Genomic DNA, 27,454 nt, shown 5'->3' on the forward strand with positions numbered 1-27,454 from the left:
ATCTCTCCTGGAGCCCCTTTAGGGACTGGAAGGGGCTCCAGGGTCTCCCTGGAGCCTTCTCTTCTCCAGGCTGAACCCCCCCAACTCTCTCAGCCCCCCCTCCCAGCAGAGGGGCTCCAGCCCTCCCAGCATGTTCATGGCCTCCTCTGGCCCCGCTCCACCAGCTCCATGTCCTTCTGCTGGTGGTGGCCCCAGAGCTGGAGGCAGCACTGGGGGGTGTCTCCCCAGAGCGGAGCAGAGGGGCAGAATCCCCCCCATCGCCCTGCTGGCCACGGGGCTGGGGATGCACCCTGGGATGTCAGATGTTTCTGGGCTCCAGCACATGCTGCCCAGGGCGTGTGGAGCTTCTCACCCCCCACCACCCCCAAGTCCATCTCCTCAGGACTGCTCTCCAGCCATTCTCCACACAGCCTGGATTTGTGTATGATTTGTGTATGGATTTGTGCTTGGGATTGCCATCACCCAAGTGCAGAACGTTGCACTTGACCTGGTTGAACTTCATGAGGTTTGCACGGGCCCATCATTGCTGGAGGACAGGGAAATACTGTAAAATACCATAAACTTAAAAACGAGGATGCAGGGACACACACAGCTCCCAGGCACCTGCCCCCGGTCCCAGGCGGTCTCTAATGCAGACTGTGGGCTGGGCCGTGCCTCCTGCTGATGCTGGGTTCCTCTGGGGTTCCCTGGTGGGTTCATGACGCCCTTTTCCACCCTTTGGATGCTCTGTACCAGAGAGGGTGACGCCGTGCTGGCGGTGGGAGCAGGGCAGCAGGGAAAGCGTTAAGGCTGGGCGGGCCTTGGGAGGGAATTTGGAGGAGTGGAATTGCTGCCTTGGCACCAGCCCAGCTGGCGGAGAGGCCCAGGGTGGCCAGGAGAACTAATGTGGAGCATGTCCTGCTGCGCCAGAGCTGATGGGGAGCCACGGCGAGGGCAGGGGGACACCCCGGTGCTCGGCAGGGTCAAGCCTTGAGCGCCTTGGCCCAGGTCTGCTCGAGCTGTGGGACGCTGCTCCCTCCGCCCTGAGAGCGCTTCTCTCTGCTTGCAGGGCGAGCAGAAGTTAATAGCAGTAGATAGTTGCCATGGGGATGTGGTGAGGTGGAGCTCAGGTCCGCTCCTGGGCTCGCCAGCTCGTGTGTGTGCGTTACGTGGCCCCCGCTGCCCGGCAGAGCCCGCGGCGCCTGGTGCCGCGCTGGGAGCGGGGACGCCGGGAGGTGACGGGGAGACACAAAGTGCTGACCCTGGAGAGAAAGTTCAGGAAGTTCTTCATCTCCCGCCACCACTGCTGCACTGCGATTTGCTGGGTAACTGCTCAGTGTCTTCACGTGAAGGTGATGATCAGATGCTAGATGTTCTGCCCATGGGTGAAGGTAATGTGTGTTTTATGACTATTTTTCATGTTGCTTGGTTTCTCTTCCTCCGTGGAACGAGAACACGGCGGCGAGTGGCGGTGCCTCTCCAGGAGTAGCTGGCAGGGTAACACCCAGGGGAGCTCCTGTTCTTCACAGCTGGGAGAACGTGGAAGAATATTAATTACTGTCACTTTAGGAGTGAGCTGGGATTTGGAGCTCATACACCAGGCTGGGTGGCATTTGTTGGTGTCGGGGTGGCTGGATTTGGGACCACAGAGGTAGAGCTCATTAATGACGGCAGGAGAAGATGACACAAAGAAGTTGAGGATTTTCTCTTTTATCAGGAGTGTAACACGCGTGCGGCCGCGGTGCTGCCGTGTCGCTGCCTTTGAAACCGCTGCCGGAAGATTCTCTTTTATCAGGAGTGTAACACGCGTGCGGCCGCGGTGCTGCCGTGTCGCTGCCTTTGAAACCGCTGCCGGAAGATCCCAAGGAAAGAATCTTGGGCTGTTTGGAGCCAAGGCCATCGGCAGGACTCCTGGCTGGGTGCGTGTCCTGGAACACACGTTGGTTTTGGAGCTCTGGGGCTTGGAGAAGAGCACCCAGCACAGCAGGAGGGTGCTGCCCCCCTGGTCCCCTCTGGATGGGCAAACGGCACATCCGTGTCTCAGCGGGAACGGTGCATCTGGCATGTCACAGACCTGGTGGTACTGTGGGGTGTCCTGGGGCTGGCAAGAGCCTCTGGGAAGAGGAGCTGACCTGGGAAGGGCAGAGTGTCCACCATTCCCCAGCCTGTCCTTCGTACCAGTGTCTAGGCCTTCCTCCCAACTGACTTTTCCTCATCTGTTTTATTCTAAAATATTTCCTAATCCAGAGAGGCAGGGTTGGATTCAGGACATTTCCTTCTATTTCCTATCCCGCTTCCTGCCCCAAAACAGGGTTTCAAAATCTCAGGGCATTACTGAGCCTTGGGATGACATTTCTGCAGGAGCATCGCTGTTGAGACCTTCCTCTCGTTGGGTGAACAGCGCTGGGGTCACTGCTCCGTTTTTGCATGATCTCTGAGCAGTACCAGCAGTTCTGCTGGTGGGACGTGGTGCTTCTGTAGGTCTGAGTGCTTTCAGGGTGGAATTGGACAAACTCAAGGAAGGACAATGGTCCAGGGCTGTGATTTCTGGGGGTCTAAAAGTGTTGGACTTGGGATGACCTGAGCTGCTGGTGACAAGCAGGTCTGGTGTCTCTGCCTGCCCATCCCCCTGCTGCCAGGGTTGGAAGGAAGTTAGAAAAGCTAAAAGTATGTTGAGTGTAAGAGTTTGTGTACCTTTAGGAGGGGAGAGCACAGTCCAGGTGAAGTGTTTTAAACAGTATTAAGAAGCTTCATGTGGAGGATTTAGGGCTCCAGGGTTCCTGCCAGTCACCAGCAGCCACACGATAGCCGTTGGTGCCAGCATCTTGGTCCCTTGTAGGGATGCTGCTTCTGATGCAGGCAAGTGCTGGAGGAACCAGAGTCATCAACCAGACTCTTCTCACAAAGGTCTGCAAGGGCTGCGCACGGTTAATAGGATGGTTGTGATCAGAGCAGCGTATGCACATACGGGACAAATTGGCCCATTTTGGTGGGATTTTTCACAGTGTCTCTATGGGAGCAAGAACATCACATCGTGTTCTCGGGACCTGCTAGGAAGCCTCTTCATTTTTTTGTTTCCTCACTATTTTTTGAAGAGGGGAATTAAATGCCGTTGAGTTCAGCTCTGGCCCTGGCCTTGGCGAAGAGGGGTGTGTTGCCACGGTGTACGTTTTACTGAATCTGGGAAGTTCATACTGAACATGATTCAGCCCCACTTGTTACAAAGATCAGACTTTTTGCGGTTTCTCACGGCTCTCCTCTTGATCTTCAGTATTTTTATAACTTCTGAATAGCTTTTAAAAAAGAACAAAAGGTTGAGTAAACCGCACCCACCTCGCAGTCTCTCGTTCTCTGTGCGCTGAGACGTTGAAGGTGTTCTGCTAATGTTTAACCAGGAAGGCAAAGCTAAAGAAAGAGCTTCAGAGAGGAGCAGAACAAGCAGAAACCCCAGGAAGGGGCCTGAATAGCCTGAATGTGGCAAGAGTGTAGAAACGTTCTGATTCTCAACACGGGGTGTTGGAAACCCATTGGTAATGAAGTCCCAGGGGCAGAAGACAGGATCAGTCAGTAGACTGACTGTGGTGGCCTCTCATGCCACTTATTTTAAGGGAATGTATGTCCAGGAGGTAGCTAATACAAATAGCAGTATAGCTGACCCGTATAGCCTCCCACGGGCTGTAAATCTGTGCAGAAACCAGTGTCCTCTCCTGCCAGGGGTGTAGTTGGGCTGGGACCTGCTGGCAGAAGCTGAGCCTTACCCAGTCTGCAGGTCGATGTCTTCCTAAGACCATGGCGTGAGGATCGCTGTGTGGCCCAGACGTGTCGGTTGTTTATTTGTGTTGCTGGTGTCTGTGTCGGGACCGAAGGTGCTGGTTCTGCTCCTGTACCATCCCGTGAACAGCCGGGCTCTCGCTGCTGGAGCCATCGTGTGGCTGTGGGCACCAGCATGCAGGGGATGATCTCGGCCTGGCTTTGGGGTAATGGAATTGAGCTTGAGTATTGAAGTTCAGATTTTCACTTGATGTTGTTCTGACTTTGCCAACAAATACTGACGTTGCCATTTCTTTTGGAGCTCCCTGACCACCCCTGTGTGTCTTTCACCCACTGGTGCCTCCCTTCAGTCAGGAGCTTGAGCTTCAGCTCTGCCAATGTGTTGCTCGCGCTGGAGCTCCCATCTCATTGGGACTCCCTTGTTGTCCCTTTTGTAGTTCAGCATGTCTCTGTTTTAATTCCGTAGCTGCTTCACAGGCCATCAAAACAACACACAGTTACAACAGGTTTATTTTTGCAGTGAGCTGGAGAAGATGAGGCTGATAAGGGGGGATCGCAAGGTTGTGCTGCCGCCAGCTTATTTGGAATAAGAGGTAGTGGGATGGGGACAGAAGGAAAACTGCTGATTTGGGATGTGAAGAGAGTGGTTGTAGACAGATTTGAACCATATGCCCTGGTAGTTTCATTGCAGCTCCTTGTTGTATGAGCTGGTACCTGGGCTCAGAGAAGGAGCTGTGCTCCAGCCAGGCTGGGGGAGCCGGTGCCCCTGTGCTCTCGCTGGGGCTGCAGAGGAGAAGCCTCTGCAGAGCTGGACCCAGAGATAAGTTGTCCAAGCACTGGAGAAATAAAAAATGGCTGGCCCAGAGTGCAAGCCAAGGCCACCAGCTTTGTGAAAACGGGCCGCAAAGATTGCTGGGCACTGGCTCATACAAGCAAATATTTCTCTAAGGGAGATGAGGATGTTCTGTATGGAACAAATAACAGCGCTGTGCAGTGCGGGCTGTAATTCTGGGCAGTCCAGCTCTGCACCCTAAATCCCTCCAACCAGCCCCACTGCCCAAAACTGCCACTTTCCTCTGCAGTGGACGTGCCTGCGCCAGGTCCCTTCCCAGCAGGGTCTTTCTGCTCCTTTGCGTTGTCTTCTGGGTGATGGCAGGAAAACAGGAGGGGCTGGAGGAACCACTGGAGAGAATCCAGAGGAGGCTACGGAGATGATGAGGAATGGCTGAGAGCCCTGGGGCTGTTCAGCTGGAGAAGAGCAGACTGAGAGGGGATCTCATCAATGCTGAGCAATAGCTAAAGGACGGGTGGGAAGAGGATGGGGCCAGACTCTTCTCAGTGGTGCCCGGGGACAGGACAAGGGGCAACGGGACAAGGGAAATTCCATCTCAACATGAGGAAAAACTTCTTTCCTGTGAGGGTGGCAGAGCCCTGGAACAGGCTGCCCAGAGAGGGTGTGAGGTCTCCTTCGCTGGAGACATTCAAAGTCTGCCTGGATGACACAAAGTGACTCTGTGTGACCTGCTGTGGGTGACCCTGCTCTGGCAGGGGGTTGGACTGGATGATCTCCAGAGGTCCCTTCCAACTCCTGCCAGTCTGGCATTCTGTGGAGAAGTAGGAATGTGCTGCGCCTCCAAGCTCCAGCCACATAATTGGCAGCGTGAGACGTTCCTGGCTGGTTGTACAGATGTTCTACAGCAAACTGAGAGATGGGGAGTTCATGAGCTGCTGTTCAGGGAGAAGCTTTTTGGCTGCTCCAGCGGTGGCTGGACTGGCCTTCGCAGCATTTTATAAAAAAGACACATAACTGGGTTTACCCATTCATTTGAGAACGCTACCCAGTGGATACAAAGCAGTTAATTTCTTTGTGGTGAGGGGGGAGCAATTTAGACCTGGGTTTGGGACTAAGTAAAGCTGTGTGCTCAGCGCTGAACTGAAAATGATTTCTGCTGAGGACAACGATTTGGGCATCCTTGCTCTTCCCAGCGCTGTCACTGCTGTGTCCCTAACCGCGTGCCAGGCACTCCGCTCTGTTTATTTTGCCATCAGCAGCACAGGGACCCTGCTGACCCCCAGGGCCTTCTGCTGAAGGAGTCCCTTGTGTTGCACATCCCTGACACTTGTTGTGCCGGGTCTCAGAGCACTTACCCCTGCATTGAGGAGTATCTGCACACAGATGTTTGTACTCTAAAAAGTGTCAACAACTGCTAAGTAATAATAAGAGTTACTGTCTTTCAAATGATGCTGGAAACTGGATCATAGAATTGTAGAATCATAGAATTATCTAGGTTGGAAGGGACCTTTAGGATCATCTGGTCCAACCATCAGCCTAACTCTGAAAAAAAAAAAAAACACTAACCCCAAAAAACCCCAACAAAAAAAACAAAACACAGTGACATCACTAAACCATGTCACTAAGCCCCATGTCAACCCCTCTTTTAAATACCTCCAGGGATGGTGCCTCAACCCCTTCCCTGGGCAGCCCATTCCAAGGCTTCATAACCCTTTCTGTATCAAAATTTTTCCTGATGTTCAACCTGAACCTCCCCTGGCACAACTTGAGGCCATTTCCTCTTGTCCCATGGCCTGTTCCTTGGGAGAAGAGACCGACCCCCCCTGGCTACCCCCTCCTTTCAGGGAGTTGGAGAGAGCGAGAAGGTCTCCCCTCAGCCTCCTTTTCTCCAGGCTGAACACCCCCAGCTCCATCAGCCTCTTAGAGGGTTAGAACCCTCCATAGAATCATATGGGGTTGGAAGGGACCTTTGGAGATCATCTAGTCCAACCCCCTGCCAAAGCAGGTCCACCCGGAGCAGGTTGCACAGGACCGTGTCCAGGTGGGTTTGAATGTCTCCAGAGAAGGAGACTCCACCACCTCCCTGGGCAGCCTCTGCCAGGGCTCTGCCACCCTCACAGCAAAGAAGTTCCTCCTCACGTTTAGGGGGGACTTCTTATACTCAGGTTTGTGCCCATTTCCTCTTGTCCTGTCACTCAGCACTGCTGAAAAAAAGACCAGCCCCGTCCTCCTGACACCTTCCTTTTAAGTATTTGTAAGCATTGATCAGATTCCCCCCTAAGTCTTCTCTTCTCAAGACTAAAAAGACCCAAGTCCCTCAGCTTCTCCTTGTAAGAGAGATGCTCATCTTTATGGCCCTTTGCTGTACCCTCTCCAGCAGTTCCCTGTCCTTGAACTGGGGAGCCCAGAACTGGACACAGTACTCTTGTCATAAGACTTACTCTCCAGAGCCCTCACCAGCTCCGTTGCCCTTCTCTGGACCCGCTCCAGCACCTCAATAAATAAAAAGCATTAAAAGCTATTTAACATTGTATGCTAAGCAGAAGAGCCAGAGCAGCGTGAAGGAACTCTTAAAAATGCTCTGATCAAAGGGGTTTTTTAATAGGCTCATTGGAGAGCAGCAGGAAGGCTGGGTCCCATTCTTCCACGTGGGCTCTGACCCGTCCACACTCTTCCAGGTTTGCGAGGCCGGGATTCTGTTACAGGAGCTGGATTGACACTGTCCGAGTTGCTCAGATTCCTCCTGGGGGCTGCGTTGGTGGATGAAGCCTCAGGTTTTCTCCAGAAAATGTTTTAGCCGGATGCACTTTGTGCTTGGGTAAAATTGGCTGCTTGGGTTTCGCAAAGGGGGAATGGGGAGGACGGGGACGCAGGGAAGGACAAGTCTGGGTGATGCAGAAGTCTCTGGGTTTGAGTTCTGGCATTATACTGGTATCAACAGATCCAGAATCAGGATTTTCTGGTCTCCAGCTGCTCTTTTCGTGTGTCTGCATGTGGTTATGGTTAGAGGTGGGACATTTGGGATTTTGGCAAGTCTGGCGACTTCAGGCAAGTTGCTAAACCTTGGGCTGCCTCCGAGACATGTCCCAGGGTGCAGTGAGCCCCAGGGAGGGTTTCTGAGACCCCTGGCTGCTCTGCTGCCAGAAAGAATTGGCCCCGTGTCATTTCCAGCATGGTTTAGGGCACACAGGGATGCTGCCTTGAGAGCTGCAAGTGTAAGACTTGTGCTAAAAGCAAATTGCAGTTGCTGGTATCACTGTGACTCCTGAGATTTTTTTTTTCAGTTGGTTTATTTTTGTAAATAAAACAACCATAAAAATGCCACAGCTTGTGCCAGTGGGATGTACAGTGGATACCACAGATGCTGCAGTGCACAGAGCTCATCCAAGTCCATGCAAACAATTAAAATAAGAAAATTGCTCCTCCAGACCATGCAGATTTCTAAACCTTTAAGAAATGGGACACTCGTGATGAATGTTCAGAGCCTTTCAAGAAATGTCTAAGGCATTGCTTTAGTTTTGGGCTCTTCTTCATGTGCCTTGGGTGTCCTGCCCAAAACCAGACATTAAAATGCAGCCTGATCATCAGGATATGCAGGACGGAGATGGTTTTAGGACTGTGGGTTGCATTCTTTGTGCTTGTGACCACTGGCCAGTGAGGTTGGGGAGGCGATCGGGGAATAAAGCACCTCATGGCTTCCAGTGAAGGCAACAGCAAGTTTCAGTAGTTGAGAGCTGAAACTGGACAAATCTTGTGTGAAAAGAACACGCGTCTTTGGGAGTGAAGATCACTGATCATGAGAACATCTCAAACAGGCTGAATCAGGCAGCACTTGGATCCTCTGGCTTTGTGATTGTGTCCTCTGAGCTCTTGGCCTTGGACAGACATTTTTGGCTGGAAGCAGGGAACCCTGCAGGGGACAATGAATAAATTCCAGGATTTGGAGGATCGTTCTTAATCCTCGTCCTTGCAAGGAGTCCTCGTCTTCTACCAGTGCTCTGACCCTTCCTCCTGTGTTATTTCTGCCTTGCCTGCTGAGAACTCAGGATGTGCCAAACATTCAGCCTTCCCAGAGCCCATATTTAGGTCCCAGTCGTGCTTCTGGTGGCCAGTGACGACAGTGTCTGCTTTGGGAAGAAGTGCAAGAGTTAGAAGCTTTTACGTCTTCCTCTTGGATGGGCACCAAGCTCTGGTTCTTCTCCAGCTCCAGCCTTCGGGATGTCTGGCTTTGAGCTGCTGCATCCAGGGGTGGGTTCAGCCAGGTCTCAACAAGATTTCTGTTCTCTGGCAAATTGGCTTATCTTAGAAGTGTCTCCCTCACCCACCTCTTTGGGTCACACTTCTGACCTTGCAGTGCTGAAGAAGGGGCAAGAGGCAGCTGGAGCACAAAAAAGTCACTGGACGAGGGGCCTACAGGGCCTTCTCCATAAGTGCCTTAAGATGGATATGGGTGGTGTTTTCAGTCCTCTCATTAACCACCCCTGCATATCAGGAACCTGTAATGGTCATTGCTGGTATCTCTAGAGAGAAGGGGGTGAGATTTCGGTCACAACAACCCCAGGCAACGCTACAGGCTCAGGGAAGAGTGGCTGGAAAGCTGCCCAGCGGAAAAGGACCTGAGGGTGTTGGTGGACAGTTGGCTGAACAGGAGCCAGCAGTGTGCCCAGGTGGCCAAGAAGGCCAATGGCATCCTGGCCTGTGTCAGGAATAGCGTGCCCAGCAGGAGCAGGGAAGGGATGACGCCTCTGTACTGGTGAGGCCTCATCTCAAGTGCCATGTTCAGTTCTGGGCACTACAAGAAGGACATTGAGTTGCTGGAGCATGTCCAGAGAAGAGCCATCAAGCTGGGGAGGGGTCTGGAGAACAAGTCACACGAGGAGAGGCTGAGGGAACTGGGCATGTTTAGTTTGGAGAAGAGGAGGCTGAGGGGAGACCTCATTGCCCTCTACAACTCCCTGAAAGGAGGGTGGAGAGAGGTGGGGGTTGGCCTCTTCTCCCAAGGGAATGATGACAGGAGCAGAGGAAATGGTCTGAAGTTGGGGCAGGGGACGTTTAGATTAGATATTGGGAAGAATGACTTTCCTGAGAGGGTGGTCAGGCCCTGGAACGGCCTGCCCAGGGAGGTGGTGGAGTCACCATCCCTGGAGGGATTTAAGAAACGTGTAGAGGTGGCACTTCAGGGCATGCTCTGGTGCCCGAGATTGTTGGGTTGTGTCTGTCTGTGGGTGGGTGTGGGGTGTGGTGTGGTCAAAGGTGTTTGTGGGGATTTTTTTGTGTGTGTTGTTTTGGGGTTTTTTTGTGGTTGGGCTCGATGATCTCAAAGGTCCCTTCCAACCATGCGATTCTGTGATACTGTTGCATCTGAGAGTACAGTAGCCCATGGCACATAAAATGGAGATTTCAGGGTTTGTGGGCCAGCAGCAAATGCAGACTGACACATTCATGGGGTGTTGGAGAGAAAGGCAGGAACCGTTCTCCATCTTAACTCTTCCGAATTATCCTACCTGTTTGGGTTTCATTGTTCTTATCCCAAGGACATAATTTTGCCTTCTTCAAGCTGTGACAAGCCTGAGATAAGCTGATGAGTGAGGAACGCTGCTTTCTAGTGTTGGCTAGCCCTCAAAGTGGGGGCGGTAACTTTATGATAGAGTCTCCTGGAACCAGTAGTTGGAGTCACAGTGAGGTGGCAGCCACAGGTGCTGCTGGTGCCAGGTGTGACAAGGGACATTTTGGCATCAGGAAATAGAGCCTAAAGTCTCGACTTCTCTGTCAAGTCTCTTTGTTTCTGCAGGAAGCTCAGAAGTCATGTTTAAACTAATCCTTCCGTGATGAACAGCCTGGTCAGTGGTGTCCGTCCTCGCTGTGGCTCTGGGTTCAGCAGCTCTTGATCCTGCACCTTCAGGGTGATGTTTCTCACTGCAGCCAAACGGCTCTGATGCCACCCGGCCCATTGCTGTATCTGCCTTGTGCTGGATGTCCCCATGACCCAAACCAAGACCCTTCAGCCAGCAGAAAACTTGCGTTGATTAGTTTTGTGTTCCATTAATGAGCTGAAATGATTAACCACAAGTTCAGTTCACAGATCCATTCGAATCGGGAGGGATCTCTGGAGGTTGCAGGACCCGACTCCTTGCCTGAAGCAAGGCCAGCTTTGGAGAGGCGTTGGATTGCTCAGGGCTCGTGTGAGCACCAAAGCTGTGGGGCAGGGACACACTGCGTTCCTCAGCGACAGCAAACTGTTCGTTTTTTAAGTAAGAGTGTCCCACTTGATTTTCTGAAAATTTGGCTCCTCTCAGTGTCTCACCGTGGGGTGAAAACAGTGGACCAAGGAAGAAAAAGGTGGGGATGGCCCCAGCAGAAGCTCGCTGTTGGGCTGGCACCATCACCGGCTGAATAGGACACCGTAAAGGGAAGCTTTGGGCAGTTCGAGGGGCTGTGGGTGATGGTTTGCAGCCACGAGATGACCTGACCTCTGGGCACAGCCATTGCCAACGCCGGGGCTCAGCAGGGAGGTGCCAGCGGGGCTGAGCAGCAACCCCTTGCTTGGAATCATGGAATCATGGAATCCTAGAGTGGTTTGGGTTACAAGGGACCTTAAAGATCAACCAGCTCCAACCCCCTGCCATGGGCAGGGACACCTCTCACTAGCCCAGGTTCTAGACCCACTAGCCCACTGCTGCTTGGCCATGTCCTTGTAACATCAGGGGCTGGAATCCTGAAGGAAAGTAACAGGCACCTGCCCAAATCTTTAGGCTCCTTTAGGAAGCATCCAGTCACTGGGGATGGTTGTAAATGCCACGAGGCAGCAGCGTGGCCAGCCTGGACTCTGGGTGGGATGACTCTGCTCTGAAGTGGTGGGTGTTTCCTCATCACACTAATTGCATGCAGCTCAGCACGTCTGGTAGAGGCATGAGAAATCAATTCGCATGGGCTGGTGTTTTCTCAGATTCTGGTTAAAATCTAACAAAAAACCAGGCAAGTCTGCTGGAAGGTGCTGGATCATGGGATGATAAGACTTTTTTTCATTAAAACACTGTTCAGGTCAGAAAAATGTGCCTCACGTCAGTCTCATTCAAGCAGCCACTGGATAAAATCTTAGTGCGTGTTCAGTGATACATTCACTGTTGTATCCAGCGATGGTGACAGGCACTGAGCTACAGTCGAGGTCACTTTCTGGCAATTAATGCCCTGAGCTGTTGCACATTCAGCTGTACCTTGCCCTGTTTGGTTGAACAGTGCTCTGGGCTGTTCTCTCCCTCGCTGTGGTGGCAGGGACATGCTGTGGGGGGTGGCAGGTCCCGGGGACACTCCTCTGGGGGACTAAACGCCATGAGGGTTCCTGTCGCGAGGGCTGCCCTCCCCGAGGTACGGCCTCTGTTGCCCTGGAACCAACATTCATTCTTTAACCCTGGCAAATTCACCCTGTAGTGTCTTTACAGATGAAGTGGACAGTAGATCTTTCTAGCATTTATTGTACCAAAAAGGTGAAATAATTTTGGTTATAAATCTGTACAGTGAAACCTTACACACCAGGAGTTCCCCTGGCATCAGTTTCCTTTTCCCTGGCACGGGGATATTCCAGGTTCCAGTTCGGGAGCCCAGGGTGCAGTTCAGCAGCTCTGCCCTCTGCACCCCAGCTGCTCTGCACTACCTGCTGGCCTCTGCGTGCTGAACAAGCCCACGTGGCCCTGCCGTGACACTGAGCTGGCAGCTGGGGGTCACCTCCTTCTGCCCCCCCGCCCCTGTCTTTGGCACTGCCAAGGAGACAGAAATGCCCAGAAATGCCCCTGTGGGTGCGGGCGGTGAGTCCCAGTGGCAGTTGGCACCTGGAGGAGTGTGAGAGTCATCTCCCCGTGTGGTTCTGCTGGGAGATAACACCAGTCCTGGCTTCCAGTTGCCTGAAGGAATCCAGGTTTTCTCGGGCCCTGGCCATGCCCGGTCTCCCTGGGGAGGGCACAGGGTACCCCAGAGCCCGTGAACGGAGCCAGACCAGAAGAGCAAAACAGGATCCTCCAGCTCCAGTGGCTTGTTCACATAAGGCCATAACAAGCTGCCACTGATGGGACCTTACACAGATGTCCCCACATCTAGCGGGGGGTGTCAGCAGTGCTTTGGTTAGCAGTGAAGCAGTTCCCAGAGCCCTCAGGTCCCTGCCCCACGCCTGGGACATCTCCTGGCCAGGGTGGCACCTGGCACCACTGACCTGCTCCAGCCCCTGGGAAGCCTGGACCGGGCTGGGTTTGCTGCTCCTGAGCCGTCCTTGTGCCAGGGGAATCAGCCCTTGCTCACAGTAACTGCTCATAAAACCCTCGCTAGAAAAAACCTTAAAAATCCCTTTCTGTACCCACAGTGGTGCCACTGTCAGGGATGTGGGGCTTCTGGTGTCAGTATTTCATTTGCACTGGCTCCTTAGCCAAGATTTACTCCTTAACTGTAAAGTGCCACAATTCAAAAGTGAGGGGTTCTTCCAAATTCTGAACCCCCATGTTGAATACACCGTGAGGTTTCCAGGTCTGAGGAACAAGACATCCTAAAGGTCATGGTTCATTTTTCAAAGTCTAGGAGGATTTGGGGGTTTTTTTGCTTTTTAGCAGAGGTTTAAATCTAAATGAAATATTGCTCTGCTGAGCTGGGCCAGCTCATCTCTAGCCTTTAGCAGGACTTGGAAAAGATGAATGACTGCATTCAGGGGATTTGTGGGCAAATACACCAGAAATTTGTTTTTTCTCATGGAAAGTGTGAGAAGATAAGAAGGAAGGGGCCGTGTACTGGCACTTGGTGTATCTCTGGCAGCACGGGAGAGGAGCAGTGCAGCCCGTCCAACTGAGATGAGCTAGTTCTCAGGGTCGAGAGCAGGCGTAGAGGATGGAGCTGGTACCCTCCACTGCAGCTCCCTGTAATTTAGGGACAGAGCAGATTTAAGCCGAGAGAGGGGATTTCCAGCCCAAGGCTGGCTCGGTGACTGTCAGGCAGGCCTAGGCTGATCCTTGCCCTAGGAATGCTTTCAGTGCTTTTACCTGCTCGCTGGCAGGTCACCACTCGCAGGAGGAAGAGCTGTAGGTGCCAGTTATTTTCAGGAAGGAAGGTATGGCTGAAAGCGTGATCCTTCTGGAGCTCAGCCCATCCAGGCTCAGCCAGTGTCCCACAGCTCAAGAGCTGAGCCAAGGATCAGAGTGTTTGGTTTTTATTCTGGCATGGAGAGCAGGAGCCTCCGTTCAGGGGGCTGTGAGTACTCCAGGTTTTCCCATGTGACTGTTTAAAGATGGAGGCTGCTCTTGTTTTGATTCTCGCCTGATTTAATTATATTTGCTTTTTCTCTTTTTATTTCAGTTGTGATTCCAAAGAGCCCTTTACCTGCCTCCGAAGTAAACTCGGAGAAACCTAGCATGCACAGTAGCACAAAGACTGTTTTGGGGCATCAACAAGGGCAAAGGCGTCGCAAAACAGGGAAGAAGCGTGGTCGAACGACCAAAGCGCTAATCCATCACCCCATGCCTACACCCTCCAAGTCAGTGGAGCCTTTGAAATTCCCCAGAAAGAGAGGCCCCAAGCCTGGCAGTAAGGTAAAAGCTGATGCTGATGCAGGCGGGTGAAAAGCAGGTGCTGCAAGTTCTGCCATGGGATGGTGCATGCGTGTGTTTGTGCACGTTTGTCTCAGCCTCTGGCCGTGTGACTGCAGCAAGTAGGAGACCAAAGGGGTGTGTGGGCTGGGAATATCCCTCAAGAGTCCAGCCCCGGAGCTCTAGAGAATGTCTGTATCCTAAAGATCATTTCCATCAAGAAACTGTGTCTTTGGAGCTGCATTAGCTGTGAAGTAGCATGGCAGATGCTGTGATCATGGCAGGATGGCCAAACGGTGGAATAAGCTCTTCCGTCCATCGTGTGTAGCTAGTCTAAGTCAAGCAGAGGTGGCAGATCTCAGGTTTGTTATTTTTTTTAGGGTTGTGGTTTGTAAAATACACACGTATTGATTACTAGGTTCTTGAGACTCCCCGTCATCACCATCAGAAGTGTGTCATGTTCCACAGTGCCTTGTCTGTTGGATGCAAAGGAGAGAGTGTAGTGATCATGGGTGGTGGAGGAGAGCAGGGATAAAGGGAGAAATATCTCCTCTTTTTCTGCAGAGGAAACCTAGGACATTGCTGAACCCAGCACCCACCTCTCCAACAACCAGTACCCCAGAACCAGACACAAGCACTGTGCCTCAGGACGCTGCTACAATCCCCAGCTCTGCCATGCAGGCTCCCACAGGTAAGGGTCTCCAACCACCTTCTTGGCAAGGGTGCACCATTAGGAGCTGCGTCGCTCACTGAGACACACCGAGACATTCCCGGTCCTTCCTAAACCCGGACACCAGTGAAGGGTACAGTTCCAGAAAGGCTGGGCTAACGGAGAGTGTGTTGGGAGGAAGAAAGGTCAGATCAGCCCGTCGGTATCTCTCGCTCTGTTTTGGAAGGAAAGAAGTCGTAGGAGGATTGTGAGTCCATCTGGTCAGTGCAGAGAGCCCTTTCCCCGAGCTCCCACATCCGTGCGAGTGACTCCACTTCTCGTGCCTGTCATGCCCAAGGCCAGGTCGGTGGGCAGCACCTCTCGCCACTCCCAGACCGTGCCAGGCACAGCCCTGAAGCCACAGCGAGATGCAGAACAACTGCTGAACGCCAGTGGCAGCGACGGGTTCAGCTTCAGCCAGGATACTGAGGCAGATGGGGAGGAGAGGGAGCAGGGCAGGAGGAAGAGCAGAGTATTTGCTCTGCTACGGCTGTGAGATGTAGCTGAAAGTGGCTCTGGGCAGGAAAGTCCAATGCAAAGCTGCTTTCTCTACGTTTGGTCAAGCACTGGATATGGGCTGAGCCCTCTGTTTCCCCAGAACAGAACTGGCTAATAATTTGAGGAACCTAAAGAACCCAGTTTCCCTGAAAAGTGGGGGCTGCGTTCCTTCATCTCCTTTGAAGATCGCAGGCGCCTTACTGGGCTGGCAGGGGAACCAGTTTGCAGCCTGCCTTTGGGAGCCCGGGTGCTGGGGAAAGCGCAGGAGCAGCAGCAGGAGCTCGGAAGGCGAGTGAGTGTGAGGCAGGAAGGCGCCGGAGGCGAGGCCCCTCTGCGGCAGCCGGGCTGCCAGGATGCAGATGGGCGGTCGCGGTGGATTCCCCTTTGTGAGTGCTTTGAGAGTCTTAAAATCTCAGTGTCTCTCAGGTTGGATTTTAGGCATCTGTTTCTTGCTTTCTTGAGTGGGTTAATGGCAAACACGTTTCTCATCTTGGCAGTTTGCATTTACTTGAACAAGAACGGCAGCACTGGGCCCCACCTAGACAAGAAGAAAGTTCAGCAGCTGCCGGACCATTTTGGACCAGCTCGAGCTTCTGTTGTCCTGCAGCAAGCAGTACAGGCCTGCATTGATTGTGCTTATCACCAGAAAACAGTCTTCTCCTTCTTAAAACAAGGCCACGGGGGAGAGGTCATCTCAGGTGAGAACCAGCCTGCAGCACTTTGCCTTCAGAGATGTCGTTGCAAGAATCCGCCCCCTGGAAGATGTCTCTCCTCGAGCTTGGTGCAGTCACGGGCCAGGGGCAGACAGGAGATTTCTGTCTTCTCTCTCTTGCCAAACGTCTGTCAGTGAAGCAGCAGCTCGTGGCTGACTCAAAGCAGAGCGCTGGCGTGGCCTCCAGGCAGAGCTGCTGGAGAAGGCACCGAGTGGCCCCCCGTGTCCCCCTGGGCAGCGTTACCCACCCCCCACAGCGCTGCCCGAGCCCCCAGGAGGAGGCGGGACAGGTGGGATTTGCAGAACTCCTGACGGAAAGACGAGAAATAGCCCAGGTTTTAATTTTGCCTCTTAAGCTCGTGTTTCCCCGGATGCCGGGGGCGCAGCCCCTCCTCGAACACCCCCCGTTCCCTCGAAGGCAGGTCCCGGGGGCCGCGGCCCCGTCGCTGGTGCTGGGTGAGCGGGCTGGTCCCGGCCTGTCCCGGGCAAGGAGCTCGCCGGCTCCGCCAGCGGAAGGCAGTGGCTTTTGTTCGCTCTGGTCTGGAGCAGCGATGCTGAGATACTGCTGTGCAGCCCTGGGCGTAGTCTCCTGCCTTTGCTGGGGGTTTACGTGTTGGGCTCTGTTTGTTTCTGTCTCCAGCTGTGTTTGATCGGGAACAGCACACTCTGAACCTGCCAGCAGTAAACAGTATCACCTACGTCCTCCGCTTCCTGGAGAAGCTCTGCCACAATCTCCGCAGTGACAACCTCTTTGGGAACCAGCCTTTCACTCAGAACAGCCACATGCAGCGCTCACACGAGTACGACCACGACAGGTATCTACCAGGTAGGAGCTGGGGGGGGGCGGCGCTGTAGGGACCCCCGGTGCTCCGTGCCCTAACCCAGGTGTGATCTCTATCTCGGAGGCAGGTTGTGTGGGCAGAGCCCTCTCCGCAGGGTTTGTGGCATCACACCCAGTGTCATGGACAAGCCCACAGGGCTTGTTTTTTGCAGTTGCTGTATTTTCTGCCTGTCGGTCTGATTTCCATCTCTGCCTGTAGGTTTACGCTCATCCGTGCTGTCTTCTTGTCCTCCCTCCTCTCCTTGTCCCCCAGTCCTTCCCACCTCCTGTAATCTGGGTATAGTGACTTCATCCAGTTAGGAATTGAGGGGAAAGACTCTGCGTGAGAAATAGAAGAGTGATAACATGTAGCAGGTAAACTGTAAATAGAAATGGAATTAAACCCTAGCAGAGCGTTTTCCAGCAGCCGGCACGTCCAGCCCTGGCTGAGAGCTTGGCCCGTTCCAGGATGACGTGGCTGAGCAGAGGTGGCTTTGTTTCTCTTGGCATGGCTGGTGCTGCGCCGCGCTGAGGCAACACCCCTGGCAAGATAGTTCATGCCACAATGCAAATCGTCAGGCTGCAAAATTGCTTGTGAGCCCAGGGGGTGGAAAAGAAAGGGACTGACAGTTTCCCCGCAGAGCTGTGCGCTGGAAACAGCCCCTCGGGGGGAAAGCTGCTGTGTCCCCGGCTGGGGGGCTGCTCCTGGGGGAACGGCAGTCGTGGGGAGGATGAGAGCTGCCTGCACCCTTTTTGGGTCGTTGGCAAGAGTCTGGTGCTGATCTCCTCTCCTGTCTCGCTTCCTCCACTACCTTTCTGCCCCTCGAGTCAGCAAGTTTGAGGTCTTTCCAGAGCTAATCCTTTGGATAATTGCGGCTCTGACAAGAAAAGTGAGAGTTTCTGAGTTTCTGATGTAAAAACATAAGCACTTAAGAAGAGCTGTTAAAGGAAAAGTTGCTCGCCATAACGCTTAGGGGCAGCAGCCCGATGTCAGAGTGCTCCACTGCGTCTCACAAAGCCCCTGTGCTCAGGGGAAAGGGGGAGTGACAATGAAAAGAGCATGAGGGTGTTGGAGTGACGGTCCCCTCCTCACCGGGAGCTGGGCTGGGCTGTGGGAAGAGGAGCTGTAGGAAGGGGGTTGGCTGCTGTGGCAGGTACAGAACAGCATGTCTTGTTACTGGGACTAGAGGGTGCCCCTCTAGGGACCCCCCAGTTGGAAGAAATCCCCGTGTTTCAGTGTGGAAGTACCCTGTCATCAGGAGATGGAGCAAAACCAGAATGGGAGAAGGAGGAAGAGGGTCTGGGCATGGTAGCAGGCTTGGATGGAGAGGGTCCTGTAGCTCACACACATGGTTTCTACCCACCATGAGGTGTGAGTGGTGACTGTGCTGATAGCTGGGCTGCCTGGCCACGTGGAAAAGGACAACGAGCCAGAATTCAGGGAAACTCCGGCAGAGTACCCTGTGTGACACGATGCTGAGACCTGCACGTCTGGAACTCTTTGTTAGAGTGTTTGCAGGGATTAAAGAAAGATTAAGCACAGTCCAGAGAAGTGCTCACACCTAGTCCTGTGGTTCATACTGGTGTCTTTGGGATCGTGGGACATCTGATCATCTAACATTTTTCTCAAGCACCTGAAAGAAGATGATAAACATTGTTATCTGGATGTTACAGTGGCTTCTGGTGAGGGCAAAGAAACCGTCCCGGTGATTTTGAGAGGGTAGGGCTGGTCATGGAGGAATGAGGCTGCTGTTGTTCAGCAGCTTAAATCACCCAAAGTGTCAAGGCTGCCGTGGTCTCGCCTTCAGCTCTGTGTGTCCTGCCTTGGTTCTCATCGGTGCAGGTGCTCGTGCTCTGAGTGGGGCTGGTTCTTCCCAAAAACGGTCACTGGTTGCAATGGGAGCTGGTCTCAGGTCCCAGAACAGACTTGCTGTGCGGGAGGCTCGCTGTGGGTGCCGCGGGGAACCCGTGCATGTGCTCGGGGCAGAAGGAGGAGGGGCTGCAGGGCCCTTCCATCATCTGCACCCTGGCATTCTGTCCTGTAAAGTAAGGCATAATCATGGAACTTAGGGAAAAAGATCAAGTTGTACACTAGGAAACAGCAGATTTGCAAGAAGTTGATGGCTGTTAATAGGAACAGGGATGGGCTGTGAAATGTTGTCAACAGGCAGATCTGATCTGGAGCCATCTGAGGACACGGGCCTGGAGGGACCATCGGGACCCCCGAGCCTTGGGTCCTTTTCCTACGGGCGCCACAGCACACGGTGGTGCTTTTGGTAACTCTGCAGCTGGAGGTTTTGCTCTTCCCCTGGAGGCTGCTCCAGGGTTTTTTGCTGAATGTTTTTAGGAACTATGTTGTAGTTTCTAGCCCAGATTTATTCTTGGGCAACTTGGCATCTGCGTGTCCTTGTCTTTACGTTGCCTTTTAGCTTAACTTAGTTCTCCTTCGTCTGGAAGTAGTTAGAGAGCAGTCGTGTCCTTCAGGGGAGCTCGCCTTTTGGCTGCTGTGGTGAGAAGGGCTCTCTGCTCTCCTCATCCAGGGTCAGTTTGAGGTGACCAGGGTGCCACCCAGCACTCTGGGGCAGAGCTCACGGGGACCTGGTGCCACAGCCCTGGCACCACCATGTACACAAGAAATGCCTCTGGAAGCCCTTTTTGTTGCTGTGTCTTTGTAGCAGGTGATGATCAACCCGTCCTGGTCACATGCCCCGTTATTCTCTTCTGTTATTGTCAGCTGCACATTCCCAGCTCATGGGACGAGGCTTCAAGTGCAAATCTGCGTTTTGCTGCCGGATTTACCTCCCTTCTGGTACTCCATTCGATATGTATTTTTTCTACTTTATCTGGACTGACCCAGGAAGACTTCAACAGACTTTATCAGTGAATCTGTGCAAAGTTATTAATAAATATATTAAATGACACTGGGCTTGAGAATGTTCCTCAAGAAAATGAGTTAGCAACTGCTCTCCAGCCTCCGCAGTGCTCTGCTGACTGCTTTTCCCCTCAAATCAGGTGTTTGTGCCTGTAACAAAGCTTCTGGTAATCCTCGTGCTCTCCATGTGCCTTCCAGAATTCCAGGTAGATGAGACTAGATGAGAGTGGATGCTCTTCCTTTCTCTGGCAGCTGGGTTGTTTCCCGTGGTAGGGAAGGCGTTGGGTTAGTCCCCTCCAATGGACACGTCTGGCGGTGCCCTGTGTAACTGCCGTGTTTCACTGACCCTCTGCTCTGGAACCTCCTACAAGCCTTGTGGTGCTGCTGAGCTCAGACATGAGCATTTCATCGCCAAAATAATTTTTGCCTTTCTTTTTTAAATGTTAGCAGCGTCTTCCCAGTCACTCCGAGCAGCACGTTGCTGAGGTCTGTTAGGATTTGCTGCAGCAGACCCGGGGTTCCACGTGTGCCTTCTCTCCTAAGTTAGGTTTTGGCTTCCTCTGCACCCTCACCTTCCCACTCGAGTACGGTCAGTTGTTTGACTTCCACTTCTTAGTCAATGGTGAAAATCATTCCTGTCCTGTGTCTGTTATTCCTTGCCCCTGTGCAAGGCAGTGAAGGGTGGGATTTGACTGAAGGCAGGTGGGTGTCACAGAGGCTTCGCCACCTGAGCTCTGCGTGGGAGCTGGCACCGGTGCCATCACTGGGAGTTACAGCACCTGGAGTGGGGGCCTTGGCCTTGGCTTTGACTTTGACCTGAGATGAGATGAGCAGACTCTCTGTGACTGTAACGGCACCCATCATCCTGCCTTGGGACGACCACAGCACAAACAGATGTGCTCCTTTTCCTCCCCACCAACCTCCCAGGTTAGGAGAGGTGAAATTGTTTGTCCCACCAAAGCTTTCCCGTCAGCTGAAGGCAAGGACAACCTTTTTTCTTTTTTCTCATTCATTACCTCTCTGTGCGGCATCCTCTCGCTCCGTCCCCATGCCCTTGTTACAGCTGAAAGCACGGGCACATCTGTTCCTTTGCACCATCTCAAAGGGCAGAATGAGTTTAAATAGTTCACTTTGTCCCTGTAGCCACCCTCTTGTAAGGTGGAGGGCTCCAGGCTGAGCAGGTCCTTCTCAGCTCTAGTAAACGATCTGCTTGTTCTCGGCACCCTCCTCAAAGTGAACATTTCTCCGTTTATTAGATTTGGGGCCCTTTCCTTCCAGATCATTTCCTTGCTGATGATACACATTCATGGCGTTTATGGCATCACTGGAACTGAAGGTACTCTCTTTTCTTCCTGATGTTCCAATTCGTGACAGCTGGGTGCAGCTCTGTGCATTACTCCATTCCTTTATTTTCTTAAAATTTGTCCTTTAAAATCAGAGACCCCAGCTACAGACCTACTTGTGGTTTATCCTTCCATTAATTTACACTGACCTGTTTCCGGTCGCCTGGGCTGTCTTCTACAACCTGACCATCTGTGTTCGCATTGCTTCTAAAACCAACCCAAAACCAAATCTGGTAAAAGCTTCTGTTGTGGTTCTGTGGCTGTTTGGTGAAGAAGGTCATGCAGTTTTACATTTAGAGATATCCAGAGACATTTCTAAGAGCCTTTGTTTCCCATATCTGTCTGGGCGATGAATGTTTCTCACAGGACCTTGTCCTGCAGGCAGTATTTGTCTTCCTAATGATGTTACAGTGATTTCTGATGGTGCTCCTATGGAGTCCCAGGGCCTCAGTGTAAGCAGCTCATCTGTGATTTCCCCAAAGGACGGTGGTAGATATTTTTCTCTACCTTTGTATTTCTCTTTAGTCAACTAAATTGTGACTGACTGATGCTTCCCACCCACCCGTACCTCCGTTCCTCTGTTTGGCGTGATGCATCTCCCCCGGTGTCTGCTCCCGGTCCCTCCCTGCCATATCTCTGTCCCCTCCAGCTCCCACCCCAGCAGTGCTGGGGCTGCTCCCTGTGTCCTTTCCCAGCCTCTGTCCACCAGCATTTCACCCTCTCCCCACGCTCCCCGAACACTGCAGGCTCACACATGTGACCCACTCTCGGGGCAGCTGGAGGAGCCACCCAGGAGCACTGATGGCCCACAGGGGCTGGTGGGTCACCTCTTCATTGCTTCTCATTGACCATGCCTTGTCCAGGCAGGACATGGTCCTCACCCACCGTATCCCTTACCCGGTTGCTGTTCCCATCCCCGTCAGCGCTTCCATTCCCTGTGTTCCTCCACACACCCACACCCTGTGTGCAGCTTCAGCCGGCGCGAGGAGACCTCTCCAGCCCAATGTCCCCTCTGACACCTGCAGCACGGAGAGCCCCGGCCCAGGGAGGGGTTGGGAGAAGAGCAGTGACAGCCGGGGCACCTGCGGGGTCCATTTGGGGAAAGACTGAAAATGTGAGGATGATGTAATCAAGCCCCGTGTGTGGCAAAATCGTCCGAGGGCTGTTTGCAAATTGCCCAAGGGTTACGTGTGTCTGCCAGGGGAAGGGTGGGGAGGAGCAGGAATCGTGCAGGATGAGCCAAGGGACAGAATAAGGAGAAACGGAATTAAATCAGAGCAGTGATATTGGGGGCGAAATATGGCAAAATGTGGCTAAGATTCTATGTGTTCCCTTTCTTGCCACCCTTTTTTCTCTGATAAAACTTGCAAAGCAAACTATAAAATGTGAAGTGCTGGTGGATGTGCTGGGCGGCAGCTCTAACAGGCTGTTCCCAGGGGATGCACCCGGGTCTCAAGGGACTCTGGCAAGACTGAATTTCCCAGAAAGTCTCCGCTCCTAAAGAGGGCTTGTTCTCTTTTCCTAGACAGAAGCAGTTCGTTAGACGGCACTCTGCAGGGACCAGGCCGGGGTACAAAGCGCTATTCCCAAGATTCCCCTCCATACAGTGCTCCTCTCTCCCCCAAGTTACCAAAGAATGACCGTCACCCTTTGGAAGGTGAGCACAGCGTCTCTTCCCAAAGCTGGCTGTCGGTAGTGACTGGTGATGCCTCCAGCAGGATGAGATCTGCCGAGCTGAGCCGGGGGTTTGGGAAGTTCTGCTTTGCTTTGTCTCTGTGGGGGTTGGTGCTTGGCGTTCCAGAGACGTGGAGAAACCCCTCTGTGCTGAGGCAGGTTCCCCAAGCAGTTGTGTAAGGCACGTGGAACGCAGGGAGAATTCCTCCTAACCCTGATAGTCATCATCTAATACCACATAATCTGGGATTTAATTGCTATGCATGGTATTAATGGTCATAAAACTGCCCAGATGCTGCAGTCAGTCTTCCCCAGAGTGTTTCCATGGCGGTTTGCTGCAGTGGATGGTCCAGATGCTGGTGCCCAGCTGTACAACCTGCTGCCCTTTCCCAGGGTCCCATCTGGATCTCGCAGTCCTCCCCAAATAGCAGAGAGGGTCTCACTGGTATGTGCTCCACCAGATCACATCCCGTCCCGTCGGGTACTGCTGCTGCAGGTCTGCTGTGCCACCTCCTCAGGGCAACTGCAGAAATGTCCTCTTTGGTATGTGGACCATAGGTGGCCCTTCTCTGTGCAGGTGGGAGATTTTCAGGGATCCCGGTAGCTGGAGGAGTACCTGAGCCTGAGTCCTCAATAAATACACTTCCACCTTCCCTTTTGTTTTCAACTGCAAACTCTCCATCGGGCAGCCTGGTGATCCAGCTTCACTGGAGGCATTTTAATTAATTGATGGTGAAATCTGACAAGGTGTTTGTCTCAATTCTTTGTAATACATCCCTGAAAAATTACTGGTGCCTCTTGGCTGGGCTCACTGTTGAGTGTCTCTGTGCTCTGTCACGGTCCCTTTGGAATCACCACTTCCCTGGTTCTTGCCGGGTTTCCTGGGCTTGGGCTGTTGAGCCCAGGGGTGAGGGTGCACAGGTTCCCACGTGCCAGGGGGTGGTTTCAGTCCATCCATCGCTGACCCCGTGTCTGACCTCAGCTGATCTGAACTTGCACCCTGTGATGGACAGTTTTTGAGGCCTCAGTGTCTCCATTGCTTCAATTGTCAGTTTGTCACATACTTGAAGAAGAAGGTGACGTGTGGGACTGTCTCATCTATTGCAGCATATTGACAAGTCAAAAACTGTTCCCTGAGGCCCAGTCTTTTTTTCACCTCTAATTACATGTCCTTGCTTGTCTCCTTGATGTTCTCTTGCTTCTTGGCTCCTCCTCTGCCAGCAGCACCAGGCAGCATTTGGGCTGTTCTTCAAGCGCGGTGGTGGGCTCTGAAGATTGAGGTGCCTTGGTTTGGTGGCGAGTGTCAGACACTCTGTATGGTCAGTGGAGAGAGGAAGCTTGTGTGATGGGTGATTCCAAGGAGAAACCTGTGTTAGGTTGTCTACAAGACCAATTCTTAGTCTACTTCAAAGTCTGTTCAATTGTCTCTTGGCCTTTGGATGGGACGGGACATCTGGCTGCCCAGAGAACCCCAGCGTTTTCTGCAGAGGCAGAGACAAGTGGGGAGAAACCTTCAGGTGAGGGGCTGGTCCTGCTGCTGCGGCAGCTTCCTACAGGCAGCTCGGGCTTCTTCTGTTCTAGTTCCATCAGGGGTCCAGGGTAGGGAGAAATGAGGTGCAGTTCCAAACTCCATCTAGAAATTAATTTTTATCCTTCAGCCAAAAGTCTGTCCATCCACCTCCACCATGAAAGTTTAGTACAAGCAGGAGTATTTCCCTTTCAGGGGGTGTATTTTAAGAATATGAGCCTGAAATACTCAGATATTGAGTATTTCTGGAGGAAGCAGGTACATCTTCTCATGGAGATGAACTCCCCCTCAGAGCGTCTTCTGATCTCAGCAGTGTGGGAGACACCAGCACCGGAGCAGTTTCCAGTTTGCCGAGTTGGAGGCAGTGAGTAGCAGTGGGAAGTCTTTATTCACCGTGCCTTTGGCAAGAAGTCAGAAAGATGAAGCGGGAATCTTGTTTCTTACATTGTTTTCCCTCTTGCATCCAGAGGCATTTATGTAGCTTTTTGCTAAAAAGCTGCAGTTCCAGCACAGTGGGGACCTGCTTTTCAAAGCCTGTCGTTTGTTGGAAGCGGTGGGTGTTCAGTAGTTGTGCAAATCAGATTTATGCTTGTGGCCAAACTCCCATGTTTTACCAGTTAAACAACCCTCTTGAATCTACAGCACTATTTGTTTAATTAAACTTCAATTATCTGCTCCCTGCCTCTCTGCCACTAATCATGGTCTGTTTTCCTGCAACACTCCAAATGAAGCCTTGTTTAAAACAAGCAGTTTGTGTGAGAAAACCCACCTCCTCCTCACTCCAAGGCGAGGTACCGAGGGTGAGCAGGTTCCGAACGGTGTCCGTGCCTGAGGGCAGCCTCTGCCCCACACCTCCTCTCTGGGGGCTGGCGATCCTTCCCTCCTGGCCACCTTTTCCTCTCCCGTTTCTGGAGGTGTCATTCATTTCACAGAATCACAGAAACTTCATGTTTGGAAGGGACCTTTGAGAACATTGAGTCCAACCACAAAAAAAAAAAAACCAAACCAAAACCAAGCCACCACCCCCACCTACAGACAGACACAACCCAACAATCTCGGGCACTAGAGCATGCCCTGAAGTGCCACGTCCACACATTTCTTAAATACCTCCAGGGATAGTGACTCCACCACCTCCCTGGGCAGGCTGTTCCAGTGCCTGACCACCCTCTCAGGAAAGTCATTCTTCCCGATATCTCATCTCAACCTCCCCTGCCCCAACTTCAGACCATTTCCTCTGCTCCTGTCATCATTCCCTTGGGAGAAGAGGCCAACCCCCACCTCTCTCCACCCTCCTTTCAGGGAGCTGTAGAGGGCAATGAGGTCTCCCCTCAGTCTCCTCCAAACTAAACATGCCAGTTCCCTCAGCCTCTCCTCGCATGACTTGTTCTCTATTATTTGAGCAGTTCTCTGCATGTTTGTACTTTTAAGAAAGTCCTAAATCTCTTACATTGACCCCACCAAGAAGCCTCCAGTTCTGCTGCAGTATTTGCAGCGTGACCAGGCACTGCCCGGTCTGGAGACAGACAAACCCGAGGGGCAACACGCAGCCTCAGTTCCCCCTCTTGAGCAGAACCGAATCGTGCTCCCACTGTGCGGCCTCTTCCTCTTCTTCAGATCATAGAATCATAGAAGGGTTAGAGTTGGAAGGGACCTTAAAGACCATCTAGTTCCACCCCCCTGCTGTGGGCAGGGACCCCTCCAGTGGAGCAGGTTGCTCAAAGCCCCATCCAGCCTGTGCGGTCACAACACGTGTGAGAACCAGAGCACATATTTGACAGATGCATCACAGTGCACTCACGTCGAAAATATCAAAAGAACAACAGTTACTGTTGAGTTAAATATTTTCTGAGGATAAGATTTGGATCCTCAGCATTGCTCCCATGTGAACCCGTGCTCCTGCTCTCCTGTCCCCCCCAAGCTGTGGTCGTCTCTCACTGAGCCCAGGAATCCTTTCTGCTGACACAGCTCCCTGGTGTGGGCTTTGGGCTCCTCATGAGCCTTTGGACACAGACATTGGCCTGACCCGGCCCGTCTGGGGCGAGTGGCCTGGGCCTTCCTGGCACATTGAGGCTGTGCCCCACCTCGCAGAGGGCACTGGGTCCTTGGGGGATGGAGATGTGCAGCACAGCCCCCTGTGTGCCCACGGCCACTCTCCTGTCACAGCTCGCCCACACCTGACCCCCCAACCCCTCTCCTGCCCCTGCACTTCCCCCAGGTCAGACATCACCCTTTGCCCAGGGGCTTAATGGGAAGAGGTTTGGGTTTTCAGCAGAACTGCCCTGTTGGAGAGGAAACCAAGTGTAGTTGCTCTGAAGAAGGTCCCCTAAAGTGCCTCTGGTGTAAGTCACGTCCACTGTGGGCCTGGGCAGGCCCAGTCTCTGTCCATCCAGCCACTGCAGTGCTGGGTTGGCACCCAGTCTTGTGGCGTGGAGGAGGTATCCAGAGTTACTCAGAGAGAGTCAGGAGCCAAAAAGCCTCCTCTTGTGCACAGAGAGCAGGTGAAAATGCATCTGCTCGCGGTGGAAGCTGGTGACACATGGGCCAGCACAGGGCACCAGGCAATAACAGCCTTTGCAGCAACACAATTTTTACCTGAGATTTAAGGATGTGCTGCTGGTTTCTGAGAGCATCCCTGGGGCCTAAAAGCCAAAAAAAGGCTGAAATGCCTCAAATGCAGAGTAACAAAACCCATGAGATGCAGGTGATAACCTCACATCTGCTTCCCTGAATTGCCAGACATCTAGAGCAGAAGAGTTTCTCCCATTTTTAGCCTTATGAGATGAAGCTGGGGAAGGTGTGGGCTGGCTGCCTTCAGCTGAACTCACCCCTGAGACCCCTGCTCAAACACAGCAGAAGTGCTGAAACCAGAGGTTCCCAGTGGACAGAACAGTCCTGTTTATAGAAAACAGATACAACAACATGCTTCATAAAATCATAGAATGGTCTGGCTTGGAAAGGACCTTAAAGATCATCTAGTTCCAACCCCCCTGCCCTGGGCAGGGACACCTCCCACCAGACCAGGTTGCTCCAAGCCACATCCAACCTGGCCTTGAACCCCTTCAGGAATGGGGCAGCCACAGCTTCTCTGGGCAACCTGGGCCAGGGTCTCACCACCCTCACAGCAAAGAATTTCTGGTATCTAATCTAAATCTCCCCTCTGTCAATTTAAAACCATTGCTCCTTGTCCTATTGCTC

At 52.8% G+C, this 27,454-nt stretch overlaps 1 protein-coding gene across 5 annotated transcripts in view; it reads left to right on the forward strand.

Moving 5' to 3' along the window:
* Positions 1-27,454, forward strand: part of SCMH1 (sex comb on midleg homolog 1 (Drosophila)) — an 81,061-nt gene that overhangs the window by 45,596 nt on the left and 8,011 nt on the right. For 2 of the 5 annotated variants that reach the window (XM_014949188.1, XM_014949189.1), the window contains 5 exons: positions 13,874-14,106; positions 14,668-14,794; positions 15,808-16,008; positions 16,663-16,848; positions 22,583-22,714. In XM_014949188.1, the coding sequence (XP_014804674.1) occupies positions 13,874-14,106; positions 14,668-14,794; positions 15,808-16,008; positions 16,663-16,848; positions 22,583-22,714 (879 nt within the window). The remainder of the gene's footprint in view (positions 1-13,873; positions 14,107-14,667; positions 14,795-15,807; positions 16,009-16,662; positions 16,849-22,582; positions 22,715-27,454) is intronic. The other 3 variants (XM_014949190.1, XM_014949191.1, XM_014949192.1) reach the window with 2 other exon arrangements.

The sequence above is a fragment of the Calidris pugnax genome, unplaced genomic scaffold (genome assembly GCF_001431845.1).
Source record: "Calidris pugnax isolate Ruff unplaced genomic scaffold, ASM143184v1 scaffold174, whole genome shotgun sequence".
NCBI classification, from domain to species: Eukaryota; Metazoa; Chordata; class Aves; order Charadriiformes; family Scolopacidae; genus Calidris; species Calidris pugnax.